Source organism: Miscanthus floridulus, chromosome 17, assembly GCF_019320115.1.
Source record: "Miscanthus floridulus cultivar M001 chromosome 17, ASM1932011v1, whole genome shotgun sequence".
In the NCBI taxonomy this organism is placed as follows: Eukaryota; Viridiplantae; Streptophyta; class Magnoliopsida; order Poales; family Poaceae; genus Miscanthus; species Miscanthus floridulus.
In genome coordinates, this window is record NC_089596.1 from 523,726 (window position 1) to 535,711 (window position 11,986).

Sequence of the window (11,986 nt, forward strand, 5' to 3'; positions counted from 1 at the left end):
GCCACTGTCTCAGCAGTGTACGGGTGCGCCAGGGGTATGAAGTGGCCGTACTTGCTGAAGCGGTCGACGACGGAGAGGATCACCGACTTTCCATTCACCCGGGGCAGCGCCTCCACAAAATCGAGGCCAATGTGGGCCCACACCGCTGTGGGAATGGGCAGCGGCAGTAACAGCCCTGCTGGATGAAGATGCTCGGACTTGTATCTCTGGCAAGTGACGCACTGGCGCACAAAGTCCTGCACACAACGACTCATGTTGGGAAAATGGAAGTCACGGCGGAGACGGTGCAAGGTGCGCTGGACACCCTCGTGCCCATCGTCGTGAACGGCTGCCAGGATCTCTTGCAGTAGTGGCGATGACTGCGGAATGTAGAGGCGGCCACCGTAGGTGACCATGCTGTCGGCCAATCCCCAGGGGGCGGCGCGAGAGCCCGTGCGAAGCTCGTCGTGGATGGCCACCAAGGCGGGGTTGGTTGCCTGGGCCTGGCGTAGACGGCTGATGAAGTCGAAGCGAGAGCCTGAGATCGCCATGAGGGCCACCGCCGGGTCCTCGTCGGTGTCGCGGCGCGAGAGGGCATCAGCCACCGTGTTGGTCGCCCCTGACTTGTACTCGACGGAGAAATCGAAGCCGAGTAGCTTCCCGACCCAGTGATGCTGTGGGATCGTTGCGAGGCGCTGGTCGAGGAGGTACTTAAGGCTGTAGTGGTCCGTCTTGACGAAGAAGCGACGTCCCCACAAGTACGGCCGCCAATGCCGCACAGCCAGGACAAGGCCAATGAGCTCCCGCTCATATGCCGCAAGGGAGCGGTGTCGTGGCGCCACTGGCCTGCTGAAGAACGCAATCGGATGCGCCTCCTGGATGAGGACCGCCCCGAAGCCGTAGGTAGACGCGTCGCACTCGACGACGAAAGGCTTGCTGAAATCCGGAAGTGCCAGCACCGGGGCTGACGTCACAGCCGCTTTAAGGGCGGTGAAGGCAGCCGTGGCGTCGTCGTTCCACGTGAACCCCTCCTTCTTCAGGAGCGCGGTTAGGGGCGCGGCGATGGTGCCGTAGTTGTGGACGAACTTCCGGTAGTAGCCCGCCAAGCCGAGGAAGCCGCGTACAGCACGCGCGGAGCGAGGCTGTGGCCAGTCGTGTATGGCCAGGACCTTGGCGGGATCCATGGCTACGCCGGCCGCGGAGATGATGTGGCCGAGATAGCTGACGGAGTCGACGCCGAACGAGCACTTCGACCTCTTGACGAAGAGGCGGTGTTGGCGCAGGAGAGTCAAGACGACGCGGAGGTGTCGGAGGTGGTCCGCCCAGCTGGAGCTGTAGATCAAAATATCGTCGAAGAAAACAAGCACAAACCGGCGGAGGTAGGAACGCAACACGTCGTTCATGAGCGCTTGGAATGTTGCCGGGGCATTGCAGAGGCCGAATGGCATCACCAAGAACTCGTACAGGCCGTCGTGGGTGCGGAACGCCGTCTTGTGGATGTCCTCGTGCCGCATCCGCACCTGGTGGTAACCTGACCGGAGGTCGAGCTTGGTGAAGAAGCGAGCCCCGTGCAGCTCGTCCAGCAGCTCGTCGACGACGGGGATGGGGAAAGCGTCCTTGATGGTGACGGCGTTCAGGGCGCGGTAGTCGACGCAAAACCGCCACGAACCATCGGCCTTCTTGACGAGGAGGACCGGCGAGGAGAACGCCGAGTCGCTGCGGCGGACGATCCCCTGGGCGATCATGGCGGCGCACTGCCGCTCGAGCTCGTCCTTGTGGGCCGCCGGGTACCGATAGGGGCGGACGGCCACTGGAAGTGCGCCAGGTTGGAGGACGATGCTGTGGTCGCGGGCGCGTGGCGGTGGCAAGCCCGTGGGCTCGGAGAAGACGTCGCTGAATGTGGCCAGCAGCTCATCGAGGAGGGACGCGCTCGGCGCCTGTGCTGTCGCGCGTAAGGCTGGCACCGAAGGACAGGCTACGCCGGTCCACGCGACGGGGCGCCCGTGGCGCTGGAAGGTCATGCGCCGGCTGCCAAGGTCCCAGACGATGGGCCCCAACTCACCGAGCCACCTGGTACCGAGGACGACGTCGTACCCGGCCAGCGGCATGACGTAGAGATCGGCCGGGAACGCCTCGCCATCGACGAGTAAGGGCGCGTTGCGGATGACCCCGGCGCAGGCGACGCGTTCACCATTGGCGACCAAGGCGGTGAGGCGAGGCCGCTGGTGGAGGGGTAGACCGGAGCGTCGAGCTGCCTCCTCCGAGATGAAGTTGTGCGTGCTTCCGGAGTCCAGCAGGGCGACAAGGGCCGCGGTCCCGAGAACCACGGCGATCTGCATAGTGCCCGCCACGGGGACCCCAGCCACTGCCTGTAGGGAAAAACAGGGCGCCGTGGCGTCGTGTTCGACGTCGTCCGCGGCGTCCCGCGCGTCCTCAATCTCCACGCCATCCACGAAGAAGAGACGCCTGCAGAACCGATTGTGGCCACGTGTGTATTTTTCATCGCAATTGAAACACAGACCCAGACGACGCCGCTCCGCCATCTCGTCCGGGGTGAGGCGCCGGTGATTGCCCTCAATGCGGCCCTGCTGGGCGGCCGCTGGTGGAGCCGGAAGCGCCAGGTGCGCCGGGGGCGCCGGAAGTGCTGGTCGTGGCGCGGGCGCAGGCAAGATGCCGCGCGGTGGCGCGCGAGCTGGGGCCGGCGCTGGGCGGGCGGCCTCCATCAGCTCCACCTGGCGGGCCAGGCTCATGGCAGCCGCCAACGTCTCCGGGTTGTGGATGCGGACGGCGTGGCTGAGTGGTGGCAGGAGCCCGCCGGTGAAGAGCTGGACGCGCTGTGCCTCCTCCAGACGACCCGCACGCGGCAGGAGGGCCTGGAAGCGATTGGAGTACTCCTCGACTGTACCAATACGCCGGCACTCGGCGAGCTCGAACAGCGGAGCCGAACGGAGGGGAGGCCCGAACCGAAGGTTCAGGAGGTCCTTGAAGCGCCCCCATGGTGGCGTACCCTCATCCTCTTGGAGCTGGATGTACCAGAGCTGGGCGACGTCCTCCAGGTTGTACGAGGCCATCCAAACGCGCTCCTCCGCCATGGTACGCTGCTGGCGAAAGTATGATTCGCATTTGTTGATGAAGAGCAGCGGATCAGTCTTACCATCGTAACGGGGAAAATCCAATTTCTGGAATTTCGGAGGGCGATCAAGATCGCGCGCCCCGTCCTGGTGACCGCCGGCGCTGCTGTCCGTTGAGGATGACGCCTTGTCCTTCATGGCCGCCATGTCGGACTTCATTGTTGACAGTTCCGAAGTGAGGGCCTTCAACATCTCCATCACGTCGGCCATAGTTGGCTCACTCATGGTGGCTGGGTGCGGCGCGGACGCGGAGGATGATGGTGGTGATGGCGGGCTGCTGGGAGGGTGGGCGGCGGCTGTGGTGGATTGGGTGGGGCGGATGGGCGAGGATTGCCGGGAAAGGGAACGCCTGGAGGCTGATACCAGGTTGTCAAGGGCAGCGAACCCCTGACTGGCTGGACCGCGGCTACGGAGCTCGTAGCCGTCGGCCGTCTTCTCCGGTGAGGTTATACCCCTCTTCCGTAGGCTTACAGAGAATAGAGAGATTAGGGATAACTTTATTGCTTGATTGATCATGACCTCTAATACAGTTTATATAGGCCCATGGGCCGCCACACTTGGCAACAATAAAATAGGAAATAACTAATTAGGGATGAATCCCCTAAACTTAAGGCCAATCACTTATCTAATCAAATCAGCCACTTTCCTTAGCCGCACCTTCCTCCTGATCACCCGCGCCTGCTGCCTCAGCGCGTGCTGCGGCCCGCCTGACATCACGGGCCCTTCGCTGGCGTGCGTAGGTGCGGCCCCACATGACACATACTCTTATGCTTCTTTGTATTTTGGAACTCTGCAGAATTTGGCTAATGGAAGCCTACATTCTGACGAACAGGTGTGGAGCATCAACCTTATAGGTGTTCACTAACTTGTTTTTATTTTATTTTATTATAATTTAATGTAATAATCTCTCCAGACCCCTCACGGCACTCCTATGGAGTTTGGAAGGAGATCCATTATTGAGAGACATAATGTATATTTACTTGGCTGATACTTGATATCTAGAAGCATTTATTAAAAGGGAAACAAATCAACTTATGGTTTCATTTAACTTCCCTTGCAGGAGAGTGTTGATACACTGATAAATTGTGTTGTTGAAAATGTTGGATTCAGTGAAGGAAAGCCAGTTGCTGCAATAACCATATACAAATGCCTTCTTCATTGGAGAATTTTTGAGACGGACAGAACAAATGTTTTTGATCGATTGATTCAGGTTTTTGGTTCTGCGATGCAGGTACAACTTTCTAGTACCAAGCCTAAATTCTTCATTTGCTCACTTTCTGATATCACTTGGTGACCATGTTCTTTTATCTCACTATTCTTACCTTCCTAAAATCTCATGTATTTCTCAGAAACAAGATAACAATGCTGATCTTGCATACTGGTTATCAAATTCATCATCTTTATTGATTATACTACAAAAGAGCCTCAAACCTCCTGGATCATCTGTAACAACTCCAATGAAAAGACCACAGACTCAGACATCATTCCTTGGAAGGATGGTATGTCTCAGAAGTATACGTCATTGCATGATATATTTTTATTCGAGTGCAGATTTGGTGCCCAGGGCGCCCTCGTTAGCTAAAATACCATGTTGCAACATTTAAAAAATCATCACAAAAATCATGTATGTAGTACACATAGAGTTAAGTATAGCCGCAACAATTCAGTTTGAAATCCATCCTAGATGCCAAGAAACAAAATAGACAAGCAGTCAACCTGGAACTGTTCATCATGTGCTGACAGTTACACTTCTTTTCAAACTGAATTGTTGTGGCTACACTAAACTTTAGGTGTACTACGTACATGATTTTTGTGATGAGTTTTGAAACATTACAACTGGTATTTTAGCTAACGAGGGCGCCATATGATTTTCCTTTTTATTTTAGCTGATGGAATCATTGAGACTTTTTTAATTATTTATTTAATCCGTAGGTCTCTCTGATTCTGAGTCTAGAAGCTGTAATTTGTTAAAAATAAATTCTTGGGATAGGGTACAAAATGTTATTGATTGATTTTTTTTCCTTTGATGGAATATTGTTCTCAGGGATTTCGTGCTTCAAGTATTACTGTTGATATGGATCTTGTCCGCCAAGTTGAGGCCAAGTATCCTGCTCTCCTGTTTAAGCAGCAACTTACAGCTTTTGTGGAAGGCTTATATGGAATGATCCGAGACAATGTGAAGAAAGAAATATCTTCAGTAATTTCACTAGTCATTCAGGTTACCCCATCTATCGAAAGTCATCCTCAGGTTAAATATTATTTCGTATTTTTTATTGTTCCAGCAGGATTAGTACAGTTTTTAAAATAAGCATGTTGGAGGATCTGAAGTGTGTTGGAGGTGTGTATGGTGTTGTAAGGGTTCTTGCCCCTTTTTTCTTAATATAATGATATGCAGCTCTCCTGCGTGTTTGAGAGTTTTTTTTTTTAAATAAGCACAACATATCAATATGTTCAAGTACTAACATCTACTAGTTAAATCTACAGTGGGGGCTTCCCCTGCTGTATTTATGGTTCAAAAAACATCTAGTCAAATTTTTTTCGGAAACAGGAGAGTTGTGTATCATTTCATTAAGAGAAAGAGTACAATGAGTCAAGTTAACATAACCCGACTCGAGGGGGCACCTCCCACACACCCTGAACACAAAGACAAAAGCTCCATGGGCTGGAGCGAAAAAAAAATACACAACCAAACAAGAACAAGGATCCCTTGGGCCTAAGCACCTGGGAGCGGTGAGCCGGTGACCTCATGAGAAATTCATTGAGTTTAGAAGCACCGGCCATGCAACATAAGGCACATTCATTTCCCACAGTCTGAAGAAGCAAATTAACATTAGGCGTCGCTCCCTCAAACACACATGAATTCCGGTGTTTCCACACCTCCCAGGATACTAAAATGATGAATGAATTCAGCCCTTTGAGCATCTCTTTAGGAGCTCCTCTAATAGCCTTCTTCCACCAGCTAGAGATGTGAACATTTGTTGTCAAGGGTGCAACAACATCAAAATCCAGTCGCTGTAGGATCAAGAACCACACTTGCCGGGTAAAGACACATGAGATGAGCAATTGTTGGATAGTCTCTCCAATCCAGTCAAAAATAATTGACGCTTTTGACTTCTTATGATTTCCAAGTTGCAAATTTAACCACTATTTTATAGGAGAATATAGTTGTAATATCTATGGAAGTGCTTTCAAGACAAATCTACACTTGAGTTTTTTTTTGTTTCCAAACTAAATTTTGTGAAAGCTATTGATGGTCCAAAATAAAGCTTGACTAGATTTTGGTCAAAGCGTCTGAGTGACTGGAGGGAGTAGTGTTACTGACCAATGTTGGCTGGCTCCACACACACATGCACACTTGCAAGAGCTAACAAAATTAACAACAACCAATCATCACTATCATTCTCTCAGTAACTTGCCTTTACCACTGACATGCTGAACACTGAGTGCTCTGTGAAGAAATTAGGATGTTCCTTCTATCATGCGTGTCTTCTTGCTGTTATAAGGCTGTCATTGTTGCGGATTAGGCTGTCATTTTTTTTTAATTTGCTTGTCACTTCTATAGTTGGGCTCTCTTTCTGGCCATAATTTATTGTTGCTAGTCTAATGCCTTGTTATATCCTTATTGATTCTCAAGGCACCGAGAAATGCAAAAGCTGGTCTGATTACAGATCAAGGTAGCTATTGGCAGACAATAGTCAACCATTTGAATGACCTCTTGGAAATTTTGCACGAAAATTGTGTAAGTCTTACTGTTTTCCATGTACTTGCATTGCATTTGGTTACATGGTGTTCTGATTTCTGATCATTATGCTGAAATTCTAGGTACCGACGATTTTTGCTCGGAAGATCTTTACACAAATTTTCTCATTCATCAATGCTCAACTCTTAAATAGGTACGATTTATTAGTCTATAATTCAGCCTGACATAGTTTTTCTAATGCTAATGTTTTCTTCTCCTGTAACGTTCTAGTCTTCTCGTGCGGCGAGAGTGCTGTTCCTTTAGCAATGGGGAATATGTGAAACAAGGGTTGGACGAACTTGAGACTTGGTGCACAGTGGCCAAGCCAGAGGTAAATAAATGGGAAAAAAATATTACATCACCGAATTTTTTGTGACATTTCTACTTTACCCCCTCAAGTATTATACCTTAAAATTCCAAACATGGAGCAAATAGTCCCCTGTATAGTCTTTTTCTCCCTGTCATGTACTTCACGAAATCGTTACAGACCAACATAAACAGTGAGAAACGTTTATTCACACTGGAAATGCTGTGCTACCTAAATAACTATAAACCCTTCTCGTGGAAAATGATGCTAGATGACCATCTTGCATGGCCCCTTATTACCATTGCGTCTCTTCTATAGACTAAAACAAAACAAAGTTTTATGTTAGGTTTCTGTTTGCTCTGATTTTAGCTGGCGAGGACCGCCGCTTGTGGTCTATGGCAGGGGCTCGAGGATTATCTTTCCTGACTGCCCTCCTCCCCGGTAGTTAGTGTCTAACTCAGTAGTGGTCGTTTTGTGTGTTTATGTCACCGGCGCGAGTGTAATCCTAGAAACTGTTGGGGCGTGTGCGTGTGTGTGTGGTGTGTATGGTGTTGTTTGGGCCCTTGCCCTTTATTCTCTTCTTAATTTAATGAAGCGCATCTCTCCTGCGTTTTCGAGAAAAAAAAGGAAAAAAAAGGTTGAACATGGTTGTCTGGTAAACCCAGATTTATTTCGTAGTAGTATTGGCTTTTCATAATAAATCCAGAATAGTGTTTGGTTAAAAAGGTAAAACAGAAGAAAGGTATCCATTAAAATGACAGTGCAGTTCCAGTATTAGTATCCTCCATTTATTTTCCTTTTACTAACTGTCAATTACTAACAGTACGCAGGATCTGCATGGGATGAACTTAAGCACATATGCCAGGCTGTTGGTTTCTTGGTACGTCATTACTTACCGAGATAATTACTAGTTTGGTTAGTGCTTTAAGCTGGGACACGTGCTATTAGTTTTAAGCAACAGAATTTAGGGCCATTTGGCTTAATGGCGAAAAAGAAAGTTGGGAAAGTTTGTGATAAATTGAATTTGCAGTTAAAGGCTGTGCTGCTTTTCTCTTTACTGTTGTAGCTTTCATTTATGTGTAACGGTGTAAGGCAAGATGAAAACCACGCCAGTTATACTATTTCAGGGCCATTTTTATAATACTGTACCTTTTGCATTGGTCTGCAGGTCATTTTCAAAAAGTTCAGGATCTCGTATGATGAAATCATCAGTGATTTGTGCCCAGTAAGCTGCCCACTACCACCACATGCACAAACACACAAAGGAAAAAAGAAGAAGAAAAAAATGAAAGTATGCTCATCATTTGCACTGCGTTGATGCAGGTATTGAGTGTCCAGCAAATTTACAAAATATGCACGCAGTACTGGGATGATAAATATAATACCGAGAGTGTATCTGAAGAGGTAAGAAGCACATATGTGCATGATGATAGATGGAGGATTTGTGTAAGGTGATTGCGCTGAATTAAATTGACTTGTTGGTTGGATATAGGTCCTTGATGAGATGAAAAAAGTGGTGAACGAGGGAACTGGCCAGGGCACTTCATCAGACAATACATTTTTGCTAAATGAGGAAATAAGGTATTTTATTTTTTTTTCTAAATTTGTATTGGAACGTGAAAGGAATATAACGCACTGCAGGATGTTGTTGATTTTGAATTCTCTTTCCTGGCACAAACAGCATGCCTCTATCACTGGAGGAGATTGCCAACTCTATGGATGCCAAGGAATTTCAGGATGTGAGTCCACCGCAGGAACTCCTTGACAACGCCGCATTCCAGTTCTTGAGAAGCTGAGGATGAGAGGAGGCATATATGTCAGTCTCCCTTAAGTCAGACAGACATAGATAGAAGATACAGATAGATAGAAATGCCGGTGTTGTATCTAACCCCCTTAGGTGCTGTAAATTCAGATAGATCGATCGATGTAGCTTTTGAAATTCTTCGTCATTCTCGCTTCACGGGCCGAACAGGGCCTTGTAAATCATTTCCTTTTATCCACTTTATTTATGATAGCTAGCTGTAGGTTGGTGTGAGGCGCCTCCTGTATTGGGAAGAACATTCTTTATCTTGGTGCCCTTCCCAAAATTGCCTTTAGAAAGAAGCAAAGCCCATTCATTCTTTGTTTTAGGGCAGTTTCAGTGAGTTTTATATTTATTTATTATAGTGCCATATTAGCAAAAGTGATCACGTGTCATCTGTCATGTAAATTAAGGGGAGAAGAGACATGAAACACAGCAGCAGCCCACTGCTGCCCTCAGCTAGCGGCTCCCCGCTGCCCACCCTCACCCTCCTCTAATCGGAATCTGAGGAGTCAACCTTGTCGCTCCACCGCCGCCGACCTCGCCTACCATCCCTAGCCAACGGCGCTTTGCTGCCGGTCGCGCCAACCACCCCGCCGGTCGGCCTTTGCCCACTGCATGCCCTCTCCCAATCTCAATCTCAATCCCCATCGGAGGAGAAAGAGATGGACCCGTAGCCATCGACTCCACCCAACGAATGTCCTCCGCCGCGAGCTCGATGGAGACTTCGTTGCCTCGCTCATCGCCCGTCTAACCGCCACCACCGTCGTGCCCTCTTCTTCAAAGGCCGGAGATGCTCCCTCCCTTCCCTAACGATGGGTGCCGCTGCCCGACGTCGTGGGCGCTTCCTCATCCAATCCCACGACTACTTGTGTCCCGAGTGTCGTCATCAGCCGTGACGCATGCACGCTGATTGTGCAAAGTTCACAAGTGAGGCCATGCCATCACCATCAGCATATGACACGATCATATCGTGAGGGCCAACCCCGCAGCAAGGAGGAATAGATGGATGGAGATGGAGCAAGAGCGGGAGTGAGGCCAAGTTGGGATGATGTCTAAGAAATCAAAGATTTTCCTTGAATAAGGAAGGTCTAGGCTACGCACCCAAGAAGGGTAAGAAAAGCATTTGCTCCTCACAAAACTACTTTTTTTCTCAAATACGCAGGAGAGTTGCGCATCATTATATATTAGAAGATAGAATAGTCCAAGTAGAAAACTGGTTCCATGGCTTGGGTTAGTTTTTTTTGTTACATCCGCACCCTTCACAAAACTACTTTTTGTGAGAAACAATGGCAAAGCATAAAGGTGTTGGGCATTTGGAGGAGTGCAAGAACAACAAGATGAATGTATCCACTGTTGAATATTGAGTCATTTTACGACATGCTTTAATCCAGAAATGAGACATCACATACAACATGACACAAATGAGCACGAGCAATCAACATCATCGCATATGCGGATCTGCTACCGAGTAAGGTAATAGCAGATCCTATCTATAGGTCCACATCGCATATAACCAAATGTGCTAGAGATGAGTCTATACTGTACCATTGAGTGGAACCGAGCAGGAGGTAGGGGAAACAATGTTACCAGCATTAGACTCGGTCATGATGGCCTGCTCGAAGTAGTCGATCTAGGCTCGACGTGGGAAGAGGTACGCAGTGCAGACCCATGAGCAAGTGTCGATGTAGTCGTTTGCTCGAGGGAAGAACGCAGTCGCTGGATCGAGGTCATCGGAGCGGACGAAGAGTAGTCGTGCAGATGCGCTCCCCTGAAAACTTGATTGGCTGTCTACCTGAGCAGGGACATAGGCAGACAGAGCTTCGAAAGCCTGCTCGCCCAAGACCCTTGTGCGCGCAAGGGACTCAGACCGGAGATCGTAGAGAGCAGCAGAGCAAGAACTCAGTGGAGAAGAGAGTGAGGAACTATCTGAATGAAGAAGGGCGCTCCACATAAAGGTCAGGGTCAGGAGGGGTGATGAACCTAGACGGGTTCCAGCAGGGTAGAATGGTAACTTACGTCTGATATGCTGCAGTGACAGGCTCACGTGTCTTTATCCATTTGCCCCTTTGAACCCACGCATTCATCCCTTGTGCCCTTGCTAATTGTTGGTTTTGACCACTTGACTGTGTTGCACTGAGCCGTGAAATTAAGCTGGAACATCAGATCACATCACGTCCAGCCAAGGCCAAGGCTCGGCACGACGGCACGTGCGTCTTTACCCATTTTGCCCTCTAAACCCACACATCCTCCCTTGTGCCCTTGTTGACCGTTGCTTTGACCACTTGACTGTTGCACTGAGCCGCAAAAGGTGGCACATCACATCATCTCTGGCCAAGGCTTGGCACGGCGGCGCACGCGTGTGGCCTCCCAATTGTCCTCCTCAACGTGTGTATAGTAGCACACACTAGCTTTGTATTTAAGTTGAGCACTTTCCTAGTGAGTGTGTCACCTGGTACTAATCACACCCCTACTTAGTATATTTGTATAAAGATATGCATGAATTGAAGGGAGCCTATATATATATATATATATATATATATATATATATATATATATATATATATATATAGGGAGAGGCTATTCAGTAGCCGGCTACAAAATAAGTTATTCTGTAGCCACCTCCATTTACTATAATTTTATATACTAATTTACCATAATGTCAATACATATTTACGATAGTTGGGTTACTATAACACATGGGGATATTTACCATAACATTATATTAAACCACTTAGTAAGGAGTTACTATAATCTCGTAAATTAACATAGTAATTATCATAACTCAAAGTGGCTACAGAATAAGTTATTCTGTAGCCAGCTACAGGATAGTAGTTATATATATATGACTTGTTGTCAAAGCTACAAGTAGACTTAAAATATAAAGGAAGCATGCATGTTTAAAAGCATGAGAAAGGGACGAGCTTAATCTTGCATAAAGGTCGTGGCGTGGTTATGCAACTGCAACGCGGCCATCGCAAAGTCCACAATAATCATAGACTTAGCTTAATTAGTAAAGAGGAATGGAT

The 11,986-nt window shown here is 48.5% G+C and overlaps 1 protein-coding gene across 3 annotated transcripts in view; it reads left to right on the top strand.

The window, feature by feature from the left end:
* LOC136517929 (myosin-6-like) overlaps positions 1–9,332 on the top strand; it is a 30,814-nt gene extending 21,482 nt beyond the window's left edge. Inside the window, exons 27-39 of one of the 3 annotated variants that reach the window (XM_066511584.1) lie at positions 3,907–3,942; positions 4,024–4,080; positions 4,171–4,341; positions 4,460–4,609; positions 5,155–5,358; positions 6,745–6,849; positions 6,933–7,003; positions 7,081–7,180; positions 7,980–8,036; positions 8,325–8,381; positions 8,480–8,560; positions 8,649–8,737; positions 8,838–9,332. In XM_066511584.1, the coding sequence (XP_066367681.1) occupies positions 3,907–3,942; positions 4,024–4,080; positions 4,171–4,341; positions 4,460–4,609; positions 5,155–5,358; positions 6,745–6,849; positions 6,933–7,003; positions 7,081–7,180; positions 7,980–8,036; positions 8,325–8,381; positions 8,480–8,560; positions 8,649–8,737; positions 8,838–8,952 (1,293 nt within the window). In that variant the 3' untranslated portion in view covers positions 8,953–9,332. The remainder of the gene's footprint in view (positions 1–3,906; positions 3,943–4,023; positions 4,081–4,170; positions 4,342–4,459; positions 4,610–5,154; positions 5,359–6,744; positions 6,850–6,932; positions 7,004–7,080; positions 7,181–7,979; positions 8,037–8,324; positions 8,382–8,479; positions 8,561–8,648; positions 8,738–8,837) is intronic. The other 2 variants (XM_066511585.1, XM_066511586.1) reach the window with 2 other exon arrangements.
* The last annotated feature ends 2,654 nt before the right edge of the window (positions 9,333–11,986 follow it).